The sequence below is a fragment of the Melopsittacus undulatus genome, chromosome 3, assembly GCF_012275295.1.
Source record: "Melopsittacus undulatus isolate bMelUnd1 chromosome 3, bMelUnd1.mat.Z, whole genome shotgun sequence".
NCBI classification, from domain to species: domain Eukaryota; kingdom Metazoa; phylum Chordata; class Aves; order Psittaciformes; family Psittaculidae; genus Melopsittacus; species Melopsittacus undulatus.
Genome location: NC_047529.1, coordinates 1,321,352 through 1,346,976, shown reverse-complemented (window position 1 = coordinate 1,346,976; position 25,625 = coordinate 1,321,352). Strand labels below are relative to the sequence as shown.

Here is a 25,625-nt window from a genome sequence, read left to right as displayed (position 1 = left end):
AGGAGGGAGCCGGCAGCGCCGCAGCCACGTCTGCTTCCGTGAGGGCGGGCTGTCCACCATCAACATCCGGGGCACCCGCGGCACCGGCGGAGCGCCTGAGGAGGCGCCGGGGCCGGGTGGGAGCCTTGGGGGATCGGAGGGGTCCGTGGTCGGTAACGGCTCCGTTACAGCCGTGCGGTGTGTGCTGAGGAGAGGGCTCCGGTTCGGTTACAGACCCCCTGACCTGCGGGTGTCCGTGCGCTGAGGAGAGGGCTCCGGTTCGGTTACAGACCCCCTGCCCTGCGGCTGCTACGTGCCCGGCTCGCTGAGGGAGGGTAAGAGCTCGTTCCGGTGGTACCTGAAGGTGCCGTAGGGTTGGTGCTGTGGGAGCTGCTGCCTTTGCGTTGGGGGTCTATGGAGGGAGGCCATGGAGATGCTGTGAGAGCTGGAGCAGCTCTGCTCTGGAGCCAGGCTGAGAGAGCTGGGCTGGGGCAGCCTGGACAAGAGAAGGCTCCTGAAGGGGAGAGCTGAGAGCAGCTCCAGTGCCTAAAGGGGCTGCAGGAAAGCTGGAGAGGGGTTTGGGACAAGGGATGTAGGGACAGGCCAAGGGGAATGGCTTGAACCTGCCAGAAGAGGGGAGACTGAGCTGAGCTCTGAGGCAGAAGCTGTTCCCTGGGAGGGTGCTGAGGCGCTGGCACAGGGTGCCCAGAGAAGCTGTGGCTGCCCCATCCCTGGCAGTGCTCAAGGCCAGGTTGGACACAGGGGCTTGGAGCAGCTGCTCCAGTGGAAGGGGTTGGAGCTGGATGGGCTTTGAGGTCCCTTCACCCCAAACCAGGCTGGGGTTCTGTGATCCTAGAGGAAGGAGATATGTGGGACAATTTTGCTGTCGGCGATGGGTGACACACGTGGATAGCAGCAGTGTTGTGGCCATGTATAGCAATTCGTAAGCCTTAAAACCCCATAATTTCTGAAGTATTCAGTGAGAGGAGTATATAGAAGCAAAGGAAGCGCATGATTCCAGGAAAGATCCCAGTGGTGATGGGGAAGGTTACTCTGGATGTTGTGGGTAAATTCGAGGTGGTTTGGGTTATGATGTTATTATGTCCCAGGCCATGCTTCATTGCACTTTGATGCTTAGTTTCAAAATTGGCTGTTTTAGTCAATAGTGAACTGTTTAAGTGAATAGTTTGTAATCCCTTGGTTGATTTGTGCCCCCATCAGAAGAACCATTTCCAGATGGGGATAATATAGGTGAGATAGGTTAAAATTTGCTAAATGGCTGCATTGGGTCTAATCAATACTTTTGAGCTCTTCTGCTGTGATTTTCTTGTTTAAGGATGTAATAGTGTTATCTTTTCCTGGTTAAGCTGGTGCCAAAGTAGATAGAGCTTGGAGCAAATCCCTCTTCCAGTTCAAGGACATGCAGGGTTTGAGGAAAGTGCTAGAATACCTGCAGATGAGAGACCTAAACTGCAAAGGGCCAGAAGGATGCAGGCAAGGCCTTTGGTTGAGACAAGGAAGAGCAACAGTTAAGGAAAGCTGCTTAATAAAAAGCTGGAGAAGCAGGGAAATCAATATAGGAATACTGAGAGTGTGTGAAGTTGGAATAACCGGGTTGTACTGCAGTTGGTAATCAAGATGAGGGTAGTCAGTGCTCAGCTCTTGTAGAAGACTGTTAGAAAAGCCTAATTTATTGTGTTTCAACCTTGTGATTATACAGTAGTAAGTCAAGGAACAGGGCTTGCTCTCCTGCTGCCTGCTTGTATCCCCTCTGCCACTCAGAGTGGAAAACCATCTCATAAGAGTGTTTGTGTTACACAGAGCAGGCACATGGGAATAGGGTGGGTGGGGGAGCTGTAAGCAATTGGGTTTCTTCAGTGTTGTCTGCTCCTTAGCTTGATTAAAGCCTGCATCCACATGCACACCTGAAGGAAGGGTTACAGATTGGAGTTAAACATTACAAACTTCAGGAAATGGTGATGTACAACAGTGATATAATACTGATGGGGGATGCTGCAGTCAATACTGTTGCTTTAGCTTTTAAGGGCAAGTGGTGTTCAAAATGGTTCTGTTTGTTGGGGTTTTTCCTGCTTGTAAGGGGGCAACAAGTACATTTTTTCTTATGCTTCTTGCCATTGCCTGAGCTGTTCAGACTTGGAGCTTCTCTGGAGGCTGTAAGTTTCCCTGTCAGCTGCTGAAGAGCTGCAGCATGACACAGTTATTCTTGCATTGTGCTGAAGATTGGTTTACTGAGTGTATTAAGTAACTTAACAATTGCCAAGCACTGCATTCTTCTGTGAGACTGCACTGCACCTTAGTTACCTTCTTGAAGGACTTGCTTCAGGTTTTAGTTTCTAGGGAGCAGCCTTGGAAGGCTCTGGTCTTTATGTATCCTCAAACCAAGATTTGAAAGCATGGAAGTGGGAATAAAGATGGAGTGATGCAAAAGCAAAGCAATCATTAGCAATTCCTTTTGTGTGTAGTGAGGCATGGGAGGTTTGATCTGAAAAGGTCTGTGATGCTCAAACTTTGGGAATCAGCTTATGCACAAAGCTGTTAAACATAACCAATGGATAAAAGCAAATACAGAGGTGTATGTGTATAAAATAAGTGCTCTCTCTGTGTGTCTGTGTATATATATATATATATACACACATATACCTGAATGTCCTGTTCAAGATTGGAACAGGTTAGACCAGTTCCACCAGAGCTTTGTTGTTTGCTCATCTATGAGTAGCATGGAGCAGATAAATGGTTGAAGAAGGAAAGAGAGAAATCATACTGGTGATCCTACAGAGCATCTGGTAATTACAGAAGGGGTTGATTTCCCTTCTCCATGAGTTTTCTTGTGTGAAGAAGTGCAAATCTGCTTACAGAAGTTTTGATGAAGTCAGATGGCACATTGATTTTGTCAATTCCATCACAGTGGGTCTGAAGCAGGCTTATTATCAAAGCTAGACACAAAAAGGAAGTAAAATGTTGCATATTTAGGTTATAGATTCATATATTCATAGAGATTGATTCCCATGTAACTTAAATTGATATAGAACTTTTAATTGTGAGAGTCCAAGAGAATTTATAGCTGTGTCAGTGTATGTACTGCCTGGTGGTGTGACCCCTTTCAGCATCACAGGGATGTTCTTGTTGGCTTTTACAGGTGGCCAGGTAAAAGGATAACAGCTTCTTATTCTGATAACCCTGATATTTTCAAGCAATTACAAATATAAACCAAGAAAATGTAAAGAAGAGAAAGGGACAACCTGCACAGTAGAATAATACAGGGTTTCCAGTCATTGATACAAAATACAGGCTTCCAAGCTGCTGCTAAACATACATTCTCTGTGTGAGAACATTTGATGTTACATGGTGTTTGAAATAGAACCATTCTTATATTAACATACAAAACTATACATTTGTTACAAATGAACAAAAATAACTTGGATTTCTGAGAGGCAAAACAAGGCTTTGTTGGACGGAAACTGCATTTGCTTCTGTTTTGCATGAAGTAAACCTGCCAGCCTGAACTGGTGGCTTCCCAACCCTCTTCCTATGGAAGCCTGTACAACACACTGGAAAGAGGGTTCCTTTTTAAGTGTCTTTTGTCCATGAATCCCTGTAACAGCAGTTGAAAAGTACTGGCTTAAAGTCTACCTTCAGACATGGGGTGATTCCTTTCAAAGATGGGTTACAACAGCATCTAAAGGCAGGGTAACAAAGATGAGTTTCTGAACATTCTTGCTGCATTGTGACTTCAAGTCATACTCTGAATTTTAACATTTTGGCTTTATCCTTTATATGAGAAACTAAAAGGAGGCACTGATAAGTTATGGCTTGTTTTGTGTCCAAGTCTCCTGTGCTTTGGCTTCAGGGGTTTGACATGAGCCAAGGGAAAGAAGTATTTCCTTGACAATAAGAAAGGTTTATCCTCTGTGTTAAGGACAAACTAATATGTAAAGTGACTAATTAGTGGAATAACTTCATTTCAGTGAAGCTGAACCACTGATGTTCTATTGTGCATTTACTATGCAATTTACAACTCTTACTTAACGTTCATCTCTTCAGCTGCACAGAGCCTCTCACCTTTGCTCTGGAATCAGAAAGAACTATCACTTAAATTCAATGGGAGTTGTATTTAAATGCAGACTTTCATCTTACAATTACTCTAAAATAGTTATTTTAAACGTGAAAGTGTAATTAAAATCTTCAAACAGAGTTCTCTTGAGCTTTTCAGAACGATGTAGTCTTTGGCTAAAACCCCAATATACCAAATTCAAACCTAAATAAAACCCTTCCCCTGCTCCCCTTCCTATTGGCTCCTGAAAGCATTATTTTTGCAATGGTGTGTTTTAATGACCAACTACTATTCTGAATATTAAGATAAGATAGCATAGTACAGAGAAACATGCACAACGGGTATATGACTTGGAAGCAATGAAACCATTCATCTGAAGGTGAAGCAAGACCACTAAAAGAAATAACTGTTGTCCTGGGTTCAGGCTTAAACCACGACAACTATTTATAGACTGTTGAGGTTTTGATGCTTTTCCAAGAGTTTCTTCACTAGTGTTTCTAAGGAGAAGAGATGCTCATCTACATCCTCTGGTACGAGGTTCTGATGGAGCTGGCAAGTTCAAACAGGTATTCTGTGTTTCTTCCACTAGGACCAACTGCATTCACAATCTGTTCTGCAATCTCCTCCAGAGGAGCAGGACCAAGGTAGTTCGGGTTGTCACAGGTGCCAATGTAGAGCAGGACATCAAATGGCTTTACTGAGGAGTCTTTGGGGTAGAAAATGACAGTTGTAGTCCTGTAGCCTCCTTTCTCTCTGAAGTCCAGGTATGCCTTTACTTCACATTCTTGTCCAGGTGCAGTCTGTAAGCAACACCCCATACACACCCCTGTTGTAGGACAGAAGAGGGGAAAATCCAAGCAGGGTTTAAAAGGATACTCAAAATCAATGCATTTCTATCATTTAGGTAAAACTCTCTTAAATACATTTTCTTCCATTTTCAGTCCTTTTATACTTCACTGTTTCTGGAGAGTCCCAAACTAAAAGGGTAATTTACAGATTGATCATTTACTTTCTTGCTCTTTCTTACAAAGTAATTTGTTGTGACCACTAAATTTGAAGCAGTAAATAGCCTTGGCACAAGCTACGGAGGTGATGGCAAAAAGGATTCAGATGTTGTCAGGTCAGGAAGATAAGTTTGTATCTGAAAATTAACATTTTAAATAGTGCCAATTTGAAGGAGTTTTGATCAGACCCTTGCTCTGTTTACAGTTTCATGTCTAAGGACCCGAGTGTCACCTACATCTGTCACATGTACTTGGAGGGGTGAGTGTGGTGATCTTACTGCACTGAATCAGAGAAGAACAAGCTGAGAGATGAACCTTCATTGTGCATAATGAAATGAGCATATCCAGCACCTCAGCAAACAGTGGGGTTAAATTTCATGATTGTCCTTGAGAATCTGAGTATTTTTTTATCCTCCTCATAAATACGTTCTCAGAAGTGTTATCTGATTGTGATATGGATTAGTTCTACTCTCCTTTCAAGTGTTCTATAAGTCAGTCAGATCTGTGTAGGAAGAGATGTATGTGGGGGGTTTGTTTTGAAGTAGAATAGAGAAGTGACTATGGTCCATTATCTACTGACAGCTACATGGTGTTTCTTACCACTGCTGCTGTACAGTGAATGGTAGTTTCTTTTGTCTGCTGGCAACATCAAATGCGGATTCTTCTGCAGTTAAATTGGTCCGTGTCAGTGCTACAGTAATGATGGCAAAGCAGTTAAGGTGTGTGTTCTGTTGTTCCTTTGTTCTGTGGTGTGGTGGTGGGGTTTTTAGCCCTACACTGGATTTCAGTCTTCAGTCATGATCCCAGACCGTGCTGGGGTGATGGGATTAATTCATGAGTGTTGGATTTTGCACTCAGACCATAGACTGGTGAAAGGCAATTTATTTAAAAATAATTTAAAAATCTAGAGTAATTTTCTATACATCTTTTGTAGCCGGTTACAGTGTTTGATGTAATGAGTACACAAATGGGTTCCCTGCTTCCCTCAGCATTTGAGATACTGAGGTGCTCGATGGGGCCAGAGAAGGGAATGGAGCTGGAGCAGGGCCTGGAGCACAAGAGAGATGGGGAACAGCTGAGGGAGCTGGGGGGGTTCAGATGGAGTAGAGAAGGCTCAGGGGGGAACCTGATGGCTCCTCCAAGTGCCTGCAGGAGGATGGAGCCAGGAGGGGCTGGGCTCTGCTCCCAAGGAACAAGGGATGGGACAAGAGGAACCGCCTCAAGCTGCACCAGGGCAGGTTTAGATGGAGCTGAGGAACAATTCCTGCCCCACAGGGTGCTCAGGCATTGGAACAGGCTGCCCAGGGCAGGGCTGCAGGCACCGGCCCTGCAAGGGTTCACAGCCCGTGGAGACAAGGCCTCAGTGCCATGGGTTAGGGGTGGCCTTGGCAGGGCTGGGAATGGTTGGACTGGATGAGCTGAAAGGGTTTTTCCAACCTGGTTGATGCTGTGACCTGGGATATGGGTTCCCTCCAGCTGCACACATGAAATATGGTTTTAAAACCAGCATCTTCTGCACATGTTATTGTCTTGTGTCAAATCTGCCATTCAGACCTGCTTTGGTGATGACAGGAACATAGTTGTGGGTGTGCTGGAGACAGGGATTAGAGCAGACAAGTGCTGCTAGTTCATTCATTTAGTTTCAGGATAGGGGATTCTCTTTCAGGTGATGGAAATTATAATCCAGAAACCTGACACAGAACATGATGTGTTTTTGTCTGTGTGGTTTCCTTTTAACTGCCAAAGAGATTCAGGTAGAATAAGTAGAATTAACTCTGCAGATGAGATGTTCCCAAGCTGTGCAATGTCTATCACTAGTGGAAAAGGATACACAGGTTAGCGCGGAGCTTTTGCCACTGCAAGGACCACTGCTGCTCTTAGTGTGTGCATGCACCAGGGAGTAAACTCTACAGTCTTCTAAGATACCTTCAGCATAAGATAGAACGAGTAACTGAAATGAAAGCAAATGACTTGTTGTATCATTTGATGTTGATGTGTGAGGGGAGATGATGTCACCACCAGATTCCTGGAGAAAAAGGATTAAAAACCCCAACCAAGCAAAACTGGTTTGCTAAGGGGAAACAAGTTTCTATGGTAACAAGTAAGTTTGCTTAACAATACCAACTGGGTGACAGCAAACACAACCATTCTTTGTCTCTATAGGCGCCTGTTGTAACATAATGGTAACCAGCAGTACAGTGATGTGAAACTCCTGACAAGAAATGTACAGAAATACACAGTGAGAGACAGGGCACTGCATTCTGCTGCTTTAGCTAACTGCATATAACAGTTGAAGAGTTTGATTGTGCTAAACTTACCTCTCTTGGAGGCTGTTGTGTCAGGAATAGGTGGGTATGGCAGCAAGAGGATTATTGATTATATAGATAAGCAAGTGTAATCAAAACTAAATGACTACCAAAATACATGTCTTCATGTCTTGTGGCCTGGTGTTGTGTGGCCTTGTTTTCCCTCTGCTACCACACCATCCTTTCTTCCCTCTCATCCCCCCTGAAGCACTAATACCTGCAGGGATTGCCTCTCCTAGTGAGGAGTGAGGCTGGAAGAACACAATCATCACAGCCATACCAGCAAGGGGCCAGAATACAGCATGCACCCAGTGGTCAGCAGTCCAGGTGAGGGCTTTCTGGGGGTAAGAGCCCTAGAACTAGTGCTAGTGGTTAGTTGTAAGGTGCTGCCTTACTATCAAACAGAGTTAGAAATGGGTAAGATGGATTTTGAATGGATGGAGAGCAGCCCTGAGGGAAAGGACTCGGGATGTTGGGTGATAGAAGCTCCTCATGACCCAGGTTCAGTGAGTGCTTGAGCCCAGAACCCCCCCCATGTGCTGGGCTGCACCCCAGAGCATGAGCAGCAGCTCCAGGAGGGGATCCTGCCCCTCTGCTGTGCTCTGGGGAGACCTGAGAGCAGCTCCAGTGCCTAAAGGGGCTGCAGGAAAGCTGGAGAGGGGCTTGGGACAAGGGATGTAGGGACAGGCCAAGGGGAATGGCTTGAACCTGCCAGAACAGGGGAGACTGAGCTGAGCTCTGAGGCAGAAGCTGTTCCTCTGGGAGGGTGCTGAGGCGCTGGCACAGGGTGCCCAGAGAAGCTGTGGCTGCCCCATCCCTGGCAGTGCTCAAGGCCAGGTTGGACACAGGGGCTTGGAGCAGCTGCTCCAGTGGAAGGGGTCCCTGCCCATGGGATAGATTGGAAATGAATGGGCTTTAATGCCCCTTCCAACACAAACCAGTCTGAGATTCTGTGATTCTATGATCATTGAGAATGGTACACTCAGGCCAGTGACCATTTTCTCTCAATGGGAGCTAATTTCACAATATTATGTAAAAGCAAACATAGAATTGTGGCATTTAATTCCTTAAGCATTTTATCTGTGTAGCAAACAATGAAGCAAGGAATATTTCCTTTTCCATCACTGAAATGTAGTCTTAATTTATTTCAGTTGATTTTGGGAGGGCAAAATTACAGTTCTGACAAACATCTAGGGTCTGCTATTGGTGCATTGTCAGCACTATACCTATCCTGAAAGTGAAGTTCTGCATGTTCCAACTGGACACCTGAAGTGACTGCTCCAGAAAGTACTTTAAATATACCTTTGGTAGTGACAGACCCAGAGTACTTCCAGTTTCTTCATTTGGAATTATTGAGTTGAAATGACCAAGAAATGTTGAGGGAACTTTTCACTGCACTAGAGATAACTCTGTTATTTGCTTGTAGAGAAGCAAAAATCAATAGAGACTTACTACGCAGGCTGGAAATGCAACAGGACATTCGGTACACTACAGAGACAGAACAGGAGTACTGTACCTCGGTATCTTCCACCAGAGTGACAACTCTTCCAGGCTACAATGAAAGAGAGTTGTTCAGTTAGAGGCTTTTACCCTAAATCCTGAGCCAAACCAAACCAAGAAAACACTGAAGAGTAATGAAAGGGTCAGAGAACTTACCCAGGACCATCTCAGTAAGGTCTGTTCTTTGAGAACCAGTATAAATAGTTTCTGAGCACAGCTTTTGATTTGGTTTAGATAAACAGAATGTGAAATTCTGAGTGGAAAGTGGCAGCAACACAGAAGTTAAATTAAGGGCAGGCAGAAACAGGTTTTGAATGGCCTTGTTTTGTGTGTGCTTGCTTCACTCCATTCTATCCCCATTTAAAACAGTGCCAATAATTCAGTAATGTAAAAGTATCCTTTAGGAACACATCTGGCTCAGTTGTGTTGCTTCTCCACAGCACAGAGTCATGTTTTTGCTTTCTGGAGTGACAATGAAGGGAACCTCCTCACTTGTACTCAAAAAGGTTATGTACATGCATGGAGAGCAACAGAAATCCTGCTAGGGTAGAACTAAGCCAGGTATCACCACTTCTGGCCTGGTTTGCACTAACTGGATCCTACAGAGTGTTAATCACACACTGTGACACATGGCAACTTCTAGGTTTATAAGCTCCTAGCTACTTAGATGCTTTGAAAACACACAGCAAAGAAACCTGCTACTAATTCTTAGTAAGCACCAGGTTATTCTGTGTTGAAAAAAAGAAGTTTATTGTGCAAAAGACTATTTTCTCCTTTTCCCCATTCCAGCTCATTCTTCCTGACTGAGCAGAGGGAGGATATCTGGGTAATGGCTTGTTTTGCCAATGAGTTACTACTTGCTGGAAGAGTAAGAACCCAGTATGTAAATACTGAAAGCTGTTGTAATTTGTCCTATAATCTGGAGAATACAGCTTTAAAACCATAATATCCTATAGACAACTATACCTGTAGTTTAAAACTGCTAATCTTTGCATCAGAGTTTTTGCAGGTGTACAAATGTCTGATTTGAGGTGAGGAAAACAGAGGTACCAACACTCAGTTTTAGTACAGGATGGAAATTCATTCTCTTGGGAGTGACAACGATGATCTGAATGTGATGCACTCAAATGCTTTTCAGTTAGTCCTGACTAATTTTGAGCCTTAGGTGACTACATTTCAGCCTTTAAGGCAATTTCACTGCCATGTCCATGCTTTTGTGTTTAGTAAGTCTGTAGTTGGGCTTGTCTCCCTCATAGAATCACAGAATAGTACTATAAGCGTGGGGTTTTCTCCTACACAGTTCTCAGCTGCAAGCCAAACAGGAAATCTAGGGGGTTTTTTGCAGAGCACTTTTAGATACCACCAGCTGTAGATAGTACTTATTCAGGTCGTTTTTAATCCTAAAGGCTCTTTATTTATAAGCTCTGAGGTGCTGTGGTTTTATGCCAGGTCTCTCCCCCACATCAGCCATCTACTCCTGACCTGATTGATCAAATAAGGCAACAAAACTAAATGAATACTAAATGATGACTATTTGAGTACTCCAAGGAAACAGGTCTGTTACCATGATTAATCACAGTAACTCGGGTGTTCCTTTTGGGAAGTACTTCCATAGCCATCAATACGTCCTTCACACGTGCACTCAAAACTGGTCCCTAAGATCTTGTAAATTGTGGATTAAAGACACATTCCATGGTGGGAAGCAGCTTGCTCTTTATCACCAGGAATGGTTGTGGCTGAAGCCTAAATACTGAGTAGAAGTGAAGTACTGGGGTAAGCTGGGATAAGATCTTCCACTGCTACTGTTCTCAGTGGCACCATGAAACTGCTCAGCTACTGAAATGACCAAATATTTACTGATAGATGAATCCATTGACTTTTGTATCTGGAATAAAAGGAAATTTGACCTTGGAAAGAATTGTAGCTTGACTACCTCTTCAGGTTGTGTTCACAAAGGCAGATATAAGTTTACTGATAAGTAGGAATGTAATAACTGGTTTCTTTAAAAGCATCAGTTTATTTTGCCAAAGGCTGGTCTTTTCTATGTCCTTTTCCTGTGGCTCATTATGGAGCGACAGGAGCCTCTCTCTGTCCTTTATAGCCCCCTCACAGCAGCCATCCAGTGTAAAGGAGGGGATCACACAGGTGGGAATGTATCTCTGCAGGTCCTCCAGCCCAGCCTCCTTTCTTCCCCCATTCACTTCTAACAAACTAAAAGCCCTTCAGTACCTTAAACTGATTTCATCTCAGGTTGATGTGGTCTGTGCATGCTGATACTCACAGGGTTTCTATCTGGACACATGGACAGTGGTAGCAGACAGATGGAGCTGTATTCATCATGGCATTGAGTTTCCCTGGGATTTTAACTAAGCAGAACTGGGAATGCTGCCAGTGTGAGACTCCCAAATGTCAGATGTGCTGTGCAGCCAAGTGGGAGCCGGTATGGGACCGAGGAGAGAGGCTGAAGTGAGTGGTCTGAGCTGGGATTGAGAGCAGGGGAAGCCGAATGTCACTGGTCTGGCAGCACCAAGCTGTTAGTGTGGTTCAGACCACACTGATAATAACAGCTGTAACCCTTGAATGCATTTATATCTGTCTGCTCTGGAATGCAAAAGCAACCTCCTTAATGTCTGAGCAAGCTCATGTGAATCGTGCAGGTTTGTGTTTCTGTTGCTGTTTTTTCCTGGAGCTTGCACTAAAAAAATGGGAATTTGCTATTATGAAAACCTTTTTCTTATTTATTCAGTAAGAAGCCCACATTATTTTACAGGGAGCACTGGTTTTGCCTGGTAAAACTCAAGCTGCTGTAATGTACTATTCAGAATAATCCTCTGAAAACCTTGGTTTTAATGACATCTAATGCATAAGTTGCTGTATAGTCTTTCAATTCCACATCCTGTAAGCTGTAAAATACAGTCCCATGATTATTCTTTATAACTCATTAACCATCTTATTAGAGTATGAGTTGAACAGATCAAAGTACAATTAGAAGGTCAACCACGTCCTGCACTACCAGCTTCCAGCCATTGTATCTGCAAGTGCTCCGTGTGGTTTTGTTTGCAGACCCTGGAATGCTGGAGCAGCCGGTGCTTTCAGGAGAGCAGTTTAACCGGCTGCCTATTTATTGCTGTTCCTTGAAGTGTGTTAGTACTGAAGGAGCAGTTAGACCTGTAGCTCACCCACAGGAGATTCAATTCATCTCTAATGTCAAGGGCTGTAAAGGTTTTATAGTGGCCTGGTGAAATCAGAGGTCTCAGCATGCACTGAAGGAGCCTTTTGGATTCCAAGTAGGAGTAACAACTCATGGACTGCAGGAATACAAAAGACATTAACTTGCTGATGCTGAGAGAAAGTGTATTTTGTTAATGCTATGTGTTTTATGTAAAGCATCAATACATTAACCATTTAGATGAATAGTGAGCTGTGTCTGCAGTCTGTCTAAACAAGCACTGACATAGAATGTATGGGTGCTTGTGTTTAGCAACAGCTCCACATCCCTCTTGCCTCAGAGCTGGATCAGGAATGCAGGTGCAATCCTTACTCCTTTCCTGGACAAGGAGCTCTTCTAAAGCCACAGTCCCACTTGAGAGTGGAGCTACCAGGGTGCAGGTTAGATGCCATAGGAAGCATGAGACAAACACTTCCATGGTACAAAGCCAGCAGTCAGCATGTGCCTGTTGTTGCAGAGCTGTGTGGCAGTGGCTGTTTTCTGTACATTGTGATCAGTTTGAGCTTCTGATCAGTAAATCCTGAGCAGCACCTGCAGCTCTAAAAGCTGTGCCCCATGTCATTCATCTCCAGTGCTGGCTGCTTCTGTAACCTATTGTGGCTTTAACGTTTGTTAAGCAGCCCTTCTGTACTGGAGGGTGGTACAGGCTTTCAACGGGGAGTAAAACTGTTCTCACTCCTGTGGTTTAAAAACAGCTATTTTTACATGAAACCGGGAACACAAACTTCTGGATTTCTACTTTCTTTTTCTTGGTGACTTTCTTCCTTTTCCCAAACAGTATTTCCTCCTCCATGACTTTCCATTTGAAAGCAGAAAGGCTCAAAACCAGTCAGGTGGTTGCTCACATATCCACACTTCTGGCCTTTCCTTGCTAATTCACCTCTCTCTTCAAAGCCTGACACCCACACTGAAGTATTCTCCCTTAGTTACCGAGATTAATGTCTATAATAAATAACTTGGTAAATTTTAAGCTATTAACAGGACCGATGGTTATTTTTGTTACATTCTCCTCCTCTTTGAAGTTCTTTTTGTTGTTTGTTGGGGTTTTTCAATCGCTAGTACAGAAGAATGACTTAGGACAAGGGATGTAGGGACAGGCCAAGGGGAATGGCTTGAACCTGCCAGAACAGGGGAGCCTGAGCTGAGCTCTGAGGCAGAAGCTGTTCCCTGGGAGGGTGCTGAGGCGCTGGCACAGGGTGCCCAGAGAAGCTGTGGCTGCCCCATCCCTGGCAGTGCTCAAGGCCAGGTTGGACACAGGGGCTTGGAGCAGCTGCTCCAGTGGAAGGGGTCCCTGCCCGTGGCAGGGGTTGGAGCTGGAGGGGCTTTAAGCTCTCTTCAACCCAGTCCATGGTTCTATGAAGGAAACCAATCGCTGAGCTTTAGCAAACACTTCCTGGTCCGATGCAATGGGTTATAAACCAGAGTGGGAATACTGCCCCTCTGCTCCATGCAGAAACCCCTTGGAGCAACAGGCAGCGGCCGCTGCTCACAACATAGACTTAAAGGGCTCGGCCGAGCCCCGCTCCGGTGCAGGCCGGCGCTCCGCACCCGCGGCCGGCAGCCAGGAGCTCGGTGTGCCCCGCGGCAGCCTCACCTTGCCCGGCACGCCACGATGGTCCGTGCTGCCCTGCCAGAAGCGGCGGCTGTAGCCCAGGATGTGCCCCACCATCCTCTGCTCGAACGGGAAATCCACCTTCCAGATGAGGGAGCCGTACCCGAACACCCACATGGCCCCGACGGCACAGGCTGAGCCTGCGCACTGCCTCCGGGGCGTGTACATCCCCCCCCCCCGTCCGAACTGGGTACCCATTGCATCCCGTAACCACTGCAGAACACACCAAACCGAACCGACCTCATGCATACCCTATACTGACAGGCGCCTCTTTGCCCTCCTCTCTCCCCGCAGGGATGGACTTCACGGAAGCCTACTCGGATCGGTGCTCTGCCGTGGGGCTGGCGGCCAGGGAAGGGGACGTGAAAGTGCTCAGGAAGCTCATCAAGCAGGGGTACAGCATTGACGTTCCCGATAACAGGGGCTGGGTGCCAGTCCACGAAGCAGCAGCTCGTGGTTCGAGTGAGTGCCTAAGGCTGCTTGTTCGTGCAGGTGAGGAAACATGGTGTAAAATAGTGGGGGTTTCTGCTAAATTACACTGCCATTAAAATAAACAGATTTATTTACCATATTCTTAGTTATTTTGTGAATTTTTATGTGGTTTCCTAGATAGGAAATTCTGTAGATATCTTTAGAATATCCTAGATAGGATATTCTCTTTATATAGTAAAGAGAAATGGGCACATTGTAGCCTGTGAGTAACACTGGATTTTACTCTGCCTTCTCTGCCCAAAGCTGTTTTCTGTGTAGGGCCAGCAATAATTGACACTGCTGCTTGGGAGAGGTGATAACAACACTTCTGCACATACACTGCAGGCCACAGATCTCAAATAACTGGGTTATGTGAAGAAAATAACAGTGGTTTATAATCCATTGCTAAATACACCCTCATTTGCTCTTCCATTACTCTCCTGTAGCTCCATCTGATGACTATGTGAACTCCAAGACGTTTGAAGGGATGTCTGCACTGCACCTTGCAGCACGGCGTGGCTCTGTGGAAAGCATCCGTGTTCTCTTGGAGGCTGGGGCTGACCCCAATGATGTTACCATGGAAAGAACCACCCCCCTGTTCCTAGGTGACACCAGCTTTCTTGGGATCTCAGAACACCCAATGGGGGGGGAAAAGCTTATTCACTGAGTTTAAACTCACCAGAGTTCATTCACTGCCTACCAGGCTTTATGTTTAGTAGCCTAAACCAAAGGCTTTCAACTCTGAGATGGAGCAGGACTAGGAATTCGTCTTCATTTATGGATAATTCTGCTTCAGGCTGCGTGTTCAAACAAAACTATGAAACCAAATAAGCTTTCAGCACCACCTTCTCTTTCTTTCTAGCACAGAAAAATAGGATTACACCTGTATGGGGGTGTTTCAAGTCTTATTTTAACTCCTCCCTACTTCTTCTGTGAAACACCTTTCTGCAATCCCTAGTTTAGCAGTTAAAGTCCATTATTACAGGGGTTTTTTTGCTGTGATTTGACATAAATAATAGCTAAAAACAATTGACAGCAGATGGAACTTGTGGGGGAGTCATCATTAAAAAGCACACTGGATAATGATAATGAACACTATGTATGTAGGTTAGACAAGGGCAAAAATGCTTCTGGGGCTGTGTGTCTATGAGAGGGTTAAAAAGGACCAGGTTTCTGGTCAGGCTCCTGCAGGCTCTGTGATGGAGCTGTGGCACAGCTCTGTGTTGGATGCTGAGTACTACAAGCCAGAGGCACTGCTCTGGGGAGCAGTGTGTAGCACAGGAAAGAGGGAGGAGAGAAGCTTGGTGTTATCTGTGGTAGCACAGGGTAGGTGGGGCTTTCACAGGGCTAACTAAAAACTGCAGTCAAGTTTCCATTCTCCAGCACTGCTTTGGGGCTGTAAAAGGCAAGGAAGCAAATATTTAAGGTGAGTTTAAAAGAATTCAGTTTGAGTTTAAAAGGATTGTGATTATCGTGCAAGAAATGAGCAATGAGACCATTCGAGTTTTTTAGGGAGCTCTTGAAATCCATTTAATTGGAATTTCTTGTCCTCTTTTTTCCTGTTCCATTGCCAGCTGTTGAAAACGGCAATACAGACTCTGTAACCTTCCTGCTCCAACATGGGGCGAATGTTCAAGGACCCCATTCCTTGTCTGGATGGAATTCTTTGCATCAAGCTTCTTTACAGGTAACCTGTAAGTGTATCATATGATTTCCATGTAACTGGTGTATTCTGAGTGATAACTTCTGCATTTCTATGCCTCTATATAGAGTTGTTTTTCCTAACCTACCCTGTAGTCACAATGTGATCTAAAGGCTGAAGGGCTTGCAGTGCACTGAAGTGAGCTGAAACTGCAGGAGATGCTGATGTTGGGAAGCAATAATTATTTAGAAGCATTATTTAATCAGTGTTGATTAATTAATTACAAATACTGCATGTACTCCCAAGCTTATGTGTTACATTTGGGAAGTGAGTCTCTTACAGGATATTTTGACACAGTTCTGTCTAGTGTCTCATCATCAGTGAGATGCGAGGCCTGTTTCTGGATATGTTAATGGCTCTTAAACTTATTGAGGAATGATTCTAATAATTCCAATTTCTGTTTGTATGGATCCTTTAAATGAACAAGTGTGGAAAAATCAAACTTGTCTGATTATTTGCCATTAAATTCTTAGTATATCTTTAGAATTAAGTACATTTCTTCTTATTTCTGCTTAGAATGTGTGGAGAAAAGGGGATTTTGTCATTTGTTGTGTAAGAATACAAATATCTATTTCAGGAATGCACTGAGATCATGCAAAAGCTCCTGGAGAAAGGGGCAGGCAAGGAATGTAAGGATGACTTTGGAATTACGCCGCTCTTTGTTGCTGCTCAGTACGGAAAGCTGGAGAGTTTACGACTGCTCATATCCCATGGTAATGGTGATCACCCATTTAGGTTCACTGTTCTTAAACATACATCAGCCTGTCACCACTTTAGTTCTGCTCCTGCACTTCAGAACGTCACATTTTGGTATTTTAAAATGTCATTTTAGTTGTTGATGGATGTGCAAAACCATCTTCATTGCTTAAATTCAACATAGTTGTCAGCAAGTGATGGTAGGAAATAAGAAATGAAATAACAAATGAAAAGATCAAGGATCATCAAAGGTCTTCTAGAAGCCCTCTGTAGTACTACATGAATAGACTGGTTTTGATAACATTGTTCTTGTAATAGAATATAGACTCACAGACTCAAGCCCTTCAAGCTCACCCAGTCCAACCATTCCCAGCCCTGCCAAGGCCACCCCTGCCCCATGGCACTGAGGCCTCGTCTCCACGGGCTGTGAACCCTTGCAGGGCCGGTGCCTGCAGCCCTGCCCTGGGCAGCCTGTTCCAATGCCTGAGCACCCTGTGGGGCAGGAATTGTTCCTCAGCTCCATCTAAACCTGCCCTGGTGCAGCTTGAGGCCCGTTCCTCTTGTCCTGTCGCTTCTTGGGATAGAAGAGACAAAGAGAAGATACCTCTCTCTGGTCATGGAGTGACAGCAACAGTTTCACATAATGACTAAGTGTTATATATGTCCGAGTGCATGTGTCCTTACAACCAAAATGAATTGCTGTAACTATTAAGCCTGAGGGAGCCATGACCTGACCATGTTATGGTTTAGTGTGAGGTGTCCCTGCCCATGGCAGGGGGGTTGGAACTGGATGATCTTGAGATCTTTTCCAGTCCTAACTATTCTATGATTCTATATAAACATGTTGATCTGCCAAACAGGGAGAGCATCTTAACAAATAACAGCAATGAAAAGATTGTCCTGCCTCCACTGTGTTCATCTCGTGCTGTGCTGATCTTTGACAGAGTTCATGTTAAAGCTCTTTTAAACAGTTAAGTGACAAGCTGGTTCAGGAATTTCTTCCTTAGATGTACATTAGGTGCAAGGAAGCTCTTCCCTGTAAGCGCTGGCACAGGGTGCCCAGAGAAGCTGTGGCTGCCCCATCCCTGGCAGTGCTCAAGGCCAGGTTGGACACAGGGGCTTGGAGCAGCTGCTCCAGTGGAAGGGGTCCCTGCCTGTGGCAGGGGTTGGAGCTGGAGGAGCTTTAAGGTCCCTTCCAACCCAAACTATTCCATGATTCTGTGCTTACTTAATGCTGTGGAAAACCTCTGGTGTTGCGAAGTTGCTCTGTGAAAACCAACTCGTTTATTGTGTGTCCTGCAGAGGTGATTTCAAGTGCTGCTTTTTTCCTCAGGTGCAGATGTAAACTGTCAAGCCAAGGACAGAGCCACTCCACTGCTGATTGCTGCCCAGGAGGGCCACTTCGAGTGTGTGAGGCTGCTGTTAGCCAATGGGGCAGACCCAAACCTCTACTGCAACGAGGATAACTGGCAGTTACCTATTCATGCAGCTGCTGAAATGGGCCATGACAAGTAGGTGGTGAAAGGGACCTTCAGGCAGAAGAATCTGATAATAAAAACTTAACAGACAAAGATGAAGTTCAGCTTTAAAAGGAAGAGAAATGAGTTCTAGTTGATTTGTAGTTTATAATTCCTAATTATATTTGAATATTAAATGTCTCTTTGTATTCCTGGTAAAGTGACCAACTGTATGAAATTTAGCATCTGAGCTGGGTCTGATCCATCTCCTGATGAGCTGAAAGTGGTTTCCCCAGTGCTGAGCCAGTATCAATTCATTCAGTAGTCACTCTAAATTACATTTTAATGCCATTAAAATTCATTTAGAAATATAAATAACAATAGCATATGACTTATACCTGCCTTGAACAGCTGCTAATTAGAATTCTATTCCCAACTGTTAACTAGCAAAAGTAATCCTATGCAAATAGTGAACTGAACCAGCCAGAAAAGCAAAGGCACAAACCATTTCCTATAATCCTTCCAGAAATGCATCTGTAGCTTTGCCCAGTCCCAGTGATACTTCCACAGCAGAAAGGCAGGAGTGGAAGGAGGTTCCCAGAGTTGGCAGAAGCATCTCTTGGGAACCCCATGATTTGCACGTGTGTGACAGCACATCATAGCATCCCAAACTGGTTTATGTTGGAAGGGACCTTAAAGCTCCTCCAGCTCCATCCCCTGCCACGGGCAGGGACCCCTTCCACTGGAGCAGCTGCTCCAAGCCCCTGTGTCCAACCTGGCCTTGAGCACTGCCAGGGATGGGGCAGCCACAGCTTCTCTGGGCACCCTGTGCCAGCGTCTCAGCACCCTTACAAGAACTTCTTCCTTATCTCCAACCTGAACTCTCCTGTTTAAACTCAAATATATTAATGGTGATAGTAACTGCAGAATTATTAGTAGACACTTGATCTTAACTCCTGGCAAGAGGAGCTCGTCAGTTGAGCTGTCATTAAAGTCTGTGCATCAAATGGATGCCTCTCCTCAAAGTGAGAGGAGGGCAGGCTGCAGTAGGCACTGAGGAAGCTGGGTTTGTCCATTTGCTCAGAAACAGAAGCTGGGTTAGCAAAGTTGCCACTACTAGCAATGTCTTTAAACCAAATGCTGCCTTTGTAGCTTCTGCAACAAGATGTAACTGGCAGCCTCTGAGCAGCATCACTGAATTCCAGCAGCAAAGGAATTAGTGTTTGCCACTAACTCTCGTTAGCTGGGAAGGATGCAGACCAGAGGTGTGAGCTATGAAACAGAACTGTTTCACTATTTCAGTGTGTTGGTGTTATTGAACAGAAGTAAACACCCATTTTATTTGCAACTCCCACTTCCAGTTTGCTACCAGGCTTCAAGAAGTTAGATTTAGTGTGCAGTGGGGCTCTAATGCTGTAAAAAGGATTGTTGGATGATAGGAGGTAATCTCTGCTTTAAATTACTTACTGCCAGCCTAAATCTATGCCAGAGCACAATTTGTCGTGGGTCTGTGTATGGAATGCTAAGGGTTGTTCTTTAATGGAAACTCAGTGTGTAACAAACAGGTATAATTCTCTTCTTGAGTTGTAATGACCATATGAAAACCAGCCGTACATTTAAAATGCATCATTGCTTAAGATCACACAATAAATAGTGCTTTTCAATACTTTCAGGATACTGGAGTTACTAATCCCAGTTACTGATCGAATCTGTGACAAAGGCAAAGGCAAGGTGAGCCCTGTGTATTCAGCAGTGTATGGTGGTAATAAGGAATGTCTGGAGATGTTACTCAGAGAAGGCTACAGTCCAGATGCTCAGGAGTGCCTTAACTTTGAGTGCAGGTCACCCATGTGCATGGTCTTCCAAAAGAAGTGAGTACACCTCTTGTATTTTGAAACTATTTGTAATTATATTGGCCTTTATTTAACTTTTATTTCCAATGTGCCATTTTCCTGCCCTCCTTCCTCAAACCTTAAGCTGATAGCGTTAAACTCTGAGTATCTGCATGGTGAGTGGGGTTTGGATCCAGTCCCTGAGCTGAGGAACCTCATTGGAATGGCCAAGGGGAAGCTCAGCTCCTGGATGAAGAGTCTTGTAGAACATAACTGCAGTTTTCCTGCTTTCAGAAGGGCTTATCAGCACCTCTCTGTCTTCTGGAAGCATGACTTAGTGCTGTAATTGGATCCAAAGGACTCTTGAGTAGGCAGATGCTTTTCAGTAAGGATGAGTGCTTGGAAAATAGTGTTTTCCTTTTCTGTATGTCCATCTCGTGCATAAACCAAGCTGAATTAATCAGCTCACCATGATATCTGTAAGGAGGACTGGGAACTAAATGCCGTGTTCTTTTAGATCATGACCCATTTCTTTTTATGCCTGGCGAGGCACAGCCCTGGTGTTGAGCAGCAACTAAAGCAATGCTTACTTCATGATGCAAAGGCTGTAATTTTGGAGGAAAAATAAGGTGTACAAGCCTTATTCCTCAGTGTATATATGTGCTGTGCCAGTGAGGTGCTCTGTGTGCCCTTATTGTTGGTAATTCTTCCTTTACTACAGAAGTTTCTTCTTGGAGCACAAGAGAGATGGGGAAGGGCTGAGGGAGCTGGGGGTTCAGATGGAGAAGAGAAGGCTCAGGGGGGACCTGATGGCTCCCTCCAAGTGCCTGCAGGAGGATGGAGCCAGGAGGGGCTGGGCTCTGCTCCCAAGGAACAAGGGATGGGACAAGAGGAACCGGCCTCAAGCTGCACCAGGGCAGGTTTAGATGGAGCTGAGGAACAATTCCTGCCCCACAGGGTGCTCAGGCATTGGAACAGGCTGCCCAGGGCAGGGCTGCAGGCACCGGCCCTGCAAGGGTTCACAGCCCGTGGAGACGAGGCCTCAGTGCCATGGGTTAGGGGTGGCCTTGAGCACTGCCAGGGATGGGGCAGCCACAGCTTCTCTGGGCACCCTGTGCCAGCGCCTCAGCACCCTCCCAGGGAACAGCTTCTGCCTCAGAGCTCAGCTCAGTCTCCCCTATTCGGGCAGGTTCAAGCCATTTCCTTTTCTCTGGTTTGGGTGAATTTTTGGTACAAGAAATTTGCTTTCTCAGAAGTAGTGAAATGATGGATGCTTCCTTAGGGAAAAGAAGTAATAAGCTGTCCTGTTCCTTCTGTGCTCTTTGCAGGCATTTCTATTTCATTGATACTTTCCTGAAATATGGGATCACTTTACTGGGCATTAACCTGGGCTATTGCCTGTACCATGAGAAGTTTGCTTTGTTCCAACGCTTCTTGAAGCTGGGTTGTTTGCTGCCTTCTGGGGACCAGCTCTGGGACTTCCTGAGCTACACAATTCAAGCCCAAGAGGCGTACAAGCAGTGGCTGCCTTATCTGCTCCTGGCTGGTTTTGACCCAGTGAATTTAATGCACAGACTCTGGTAAGCAGATAACGTTATCTCGTTGACTTAACTATTGTATGTTAATCCACAAAGCTGTTGCCAATGTGTGTTTCATAGGATAGCACTTGATAATCAGTTGCCATGATCTGGAGTGGGGAGGGTTCTGGAAAGACTGGAATAAATCATTCATGGGTAATGGCTGGATTCAATATAACACCTTTCTTGTAGGCAGAAAGCCACAATGGAGGTTGCTTCATTGCTACCATAGGGGAAAGCATGATTCCAGAGTTCTATATCCAACATCTCTTCTTAGCCCCCAAATTTGGCTGTATAACATAGTGATGGGAAGAAGACTTTTGGATACCAAGGAGGAGGTCAGGAGGGGTGGGAAACAAATGTACAGTGAAGCTGGGCTGAGGCTGAGAGGAAAAGGATGCAGTCAGAGATTGTGGTGAACAGTCACGTTGCACAGATGCCAGTCTGAGTGTTTGCCAGTGGGGTGGTTAAGGTTTTCCACATAAAAACAACTTCTTGGCAATGTTTTCTGCTTAATCAGACGCTACAGAATGAAACTCACACTTAAAATTACAAAGTATTTGTGTTTTCTGTTTTTCTCTTGTCCATGAAGGTAATGCTGAGACTTCACTACCATCTATCTCAGCTATTAACATGATGTGAGGTGTATAAACTCATTACATGTGTTCCTTAAATTCCTATTCCTTTCATCCAGTTAATTTAAAGGAAATACTCATTTGTCTTTCAGCTACTGCTAAGATATTGTGGTAATTTTGAATTCCTTCATTTATGTTTTGGTGAGATTCTGTTAATAATAATAATAAGCATTTGTGGCTTTCTGACCAGTGATTAGAGGAGCAGATCTACAGCAGGGCATGTCTGTGCTTCTGTACATCAGATTTATTCATAGGAGTGAAAGTCCAGCCACTGCAAGATTGCAGTTCAGTGACTGAACAGGTATCACTGCCCAAGTGTATCATATATGATGTGTTCTGATATTTTGGTACTTAATCCACAAATACTTTTAGACCAATTGCTTCCTTTAATTGTCCACTTTTTAAAATGACACTGCATCATAATCTATAAAACTTATTGTGCTGTAAGCTTAATATTAACTGTTCTGTCCTGGAGGACAGTAGAAAGCAAATGACATTTATGGGTATGGTTCATTAACTGTTTCTGTCACATTGTGCAAAACAACTGTAGAACCCCAGCCTGGTTTGGGTTGGAAGGGACCTTAAAGCCCATCCAGCTCCAACCCCTGCCATGGGCAGGGACCCCTTCCACTGGAGCAGCTGCTCCAAGCCCCTGTGTCCAACCTGGCCTTGAGCACTGCCAGGGATGGGGCAGCCACAGCTTCTCTGGGCACCCTGTGCCAGCGCCTCAGCACCCTCACAGGGAAGGATCATAAACTGCTCAATACAAATATAATCAATCATAACAATAGGATCAGTCACTAAGTGCTCAGTGCAGAGGACTGACAGCTTTGATCACTAGCAGAGCAGTGAAATCACCATTCTCTTACAGCAAGCCAGGCAGTCACATCTCCAGTGAATATATGAAGATCCAGTCAAATATGAAAAATGAAATCATACAAACCAGAAAGGACACAACATAATGTGGGCATGAATCTGCTGTAAAAACCCAAATGTATTCAAAGGGGTTAGTCTGGTATTTTTGTGTGTTTAGAGCATTTAGATTTGCATTCAGATGAATGGGATTGTACACATCCAGCCGAGGAGCTGTGGCTCTTCATCACACATGATGGAAACCAGTTGTTTCACCCTCTTTTCCTTAAACCTTCTTGAGTGCTTTATCAATTAAGCTGTTATTCAAAGTGCTTCACACATGCCAAAGGTTTGCAATGTAAAAGTGCTGATTCCTGAATACAGAGAAATGCAGTCTGTGGTAGAAGGAGTGTGTGAATTACCTGCACGTTTTGTGGGGTTGTTTTAATAAAGAACTCTCTCAATAAATGCACATTTCCCCCCCACACCAGTGCAATGGTAATGCTTAGAATGCTCTGGTGTCTGGAGCCCTTATTAACGTGTAGGTGGAAAGAGAATCAGTGCAGAGGAGAATGCCACCTATTACTTGAGGCATTTAAATCTCACAGTACATCTTTTTCTCTTACAGTCTATCTTGAAAACAAAGGAAGATTAAACTACATTAGTAAATGCTTATGCTGTTACTTAGACTTCTCTGTAATGGTTTTCTCTTCCTGGGCTTAGGATGGAGGTTGATAAGGATTTGTTAGAAAATGTAAAGCTTTCTGTGTGTTGTTTCCATCATATTTATGCAGTTGTGTAAAATGCTATTTTATGGGGGTTTTTGTTATGCAGGATTTTATCCGTGGGAGATAATGCCCTTAACTTCACCCTGGAGTTCACCAACTGGAAGAGACTTCCTCCAGCTGTGGAGCAAGACCTCTCGGAATACAAGGAGACATTCACTTGGACTCCAAAGAGCCACTTTGGTAAGTTACAGTGAGGGGAAACCAGTCTGTGTGTCCCAGTTACCAGGCTGTGAGTGGGAACTGGGTCTGTGTGCTAATGCACCATGGCAAAGGAGGTTCTGTGGTCAACAGACGTGGCTTGTCTGGAGACTGGGGAGCAGAAATAACAGGTCCCCTATACAAGCAAAACATCTTGTCCTCAGTACGTGTTTCAGTTCATAGTTAACATGTTTCAGGTACCTATTGTCATGTTAAGGTATTGTGTCCACTTCAAGTGAATGCATGTGCTATAAAATATAGGTAGTGACTGAATCATACTGTGCCTTCCGACATGGATTGTTCAGCCTCTTAGGATATTTAAGGGAAATGATCAGTATTACTTAGCTACATTTCCTGGACAATGTCATGGAATCCCAGGCTGGTTTGGGTTGGAAAAGACCTTAACATCCAGTTCCAAGCCCCTGTGTCCAACCTGGCCTTGGACACAGCCAGGGATGGGGCAGCCACAGCTTCTCTGGACACCCCATGCTAGTAAATAGATGAGCTGGTCCAGTACAGAACTCTGATGCTTCCAAACCCTTGGAGCACTCTGCTCTAGAGAAAGGTGTCTGTGATTCTGATTCTGTGCCCCTGCCTGTGGCAGGGGTTGGAACTGGATGAGCTTTCAGGTCCCTTCCAACCCAAAATAGTCTGTGATTCTATGATAATATGAAAGTTTGTGTCTGAGCAATGCACATTTACAGACATGTTTGTGTATCTTTTTGGCACGATGGTTGTCCTCATTCGAGTTATTTAACAACATGTTAGAACATTTGTCATCATACACAAACTGACTCATGCTGTCATTTAATAACTTACCCTAAAACTGTTTTCCTGGTGTTATTTTGTTGCTGGATTTGCTCCTAGGCTTAATTTTCCATTTCCTATGGGGTGGCACAAGCCTCTCTTCCCAGGCAGAGAGCTGTTCTAGGCTGCTTACATGAAACCTTATGGATAAAATGATTCCTTGATGCTTTGTTTCTAGAGGTTTAAATGTATATAGCAACTATAGCAACACTCTGAAAATGCTGATCTAGCATCAGCAGCCCTCCAGTAGCCAGAACTCTGCCCTGTTACCTGCCAGGGAGCGAGGGTCGGATGAAACCCAGGTAACCCCAGGCAAACAACGTGATCCCACAGCATCCTGCTCAGTGTCTGCCCTGGTTCTGATTTTCCAGCCTCCATTCCCCCCCTGTCCCACCTCTGCCGCCTCGAGATCCGGGCCATCCTAAGGAGCGAGCGCCTGCGGTCGGACCGCTGTATCCGGGAACTGCCACTGCCAGCTTGCCTCCAGGACTACCTGCTCTACCTGGATGTGCTGCGGGTCAACGGCATCCCAGAAGCAGAGGATTACCTGGGGCAGAGAGAGGAGGGAGCTGCTCCTTCCACTGAAGATGGAGAGAGGAGGGACACTTGTGCCACTAGGAATACATGATGGCGCTGCCAGGGACAGAACTCTGGCTGCAGAGTTTGTAATGGGAGTTAGCAGGCACTGCACAGAGCCACTGTAAATAAAGTAGTAGTAACTCTGCCCACACTGTAGTTTTGTATCTAGAAGTTTGTTTAAAGTTCTAGGATTCATTTGGTTACCAAGTCTGTTGGAATTTTATAAGTCTGGGTTTTGAAAGGAAGATTTTAACTCTTATGGAGTAAAATGGGTTTGTTCAATGAACATGGCTTATAGTGGTCAAAATCTGTTTGGTTTATGGAGTAAT

General features: G+C 44.9%; 2 protein-coding genes across 2 annotated transcripts; one reads left to right on the top strand and one right to left on the bottom strand.

The window, feature by feature from the left end:
- The first annotated feature begins 43 nt into the window (after positions 1-43).
- On the top strand, positions 44-25,625 carry ASB3 (ankyrin repeat and SOCS box containing 3). Its single transcript, XM_034060687.1, has 10 exons — positions 44-314; positions 13,997-14,194; positions 14,620-14,778; positions 15,748-15,860; positions 16,453-16,588; positions 17,905-18,082; positions 19,702-19,899; positions 21,189-21,440; positions 23,759-23,892; positions 25,089-25,625. The coding sequence occupies exons 2-10, from the start codon at positions 13,999-14,001 to the stop codon at positions 25,343-25,345; spliced, it is 1,623 nt and encodes a 540-aa protein (XP_033916578.1). The 5' UTR covers positions 44-314; positions 13,997-13,998; the 3' UTR covers positions 25,346-25,625.
- CHAC2 (ChaC glutathione specific gamma-glutamylcyclotransferase 2) lies at positions 4,363-13,965 on the bottom strand. Its single transcript, XM_013127912.3, is given in 5 exon segments — positions 4,363-4,593; positions 4,596-4,847; positions 4,850-4,877; positions 8,878-8,913; positions 13,685-13,965. Coding segments are annotated over 5 exon segments (681 nt in total). The 5' UTR covers positions 13,952-13,965; the 3' UTR covers positions 4,363-4,495.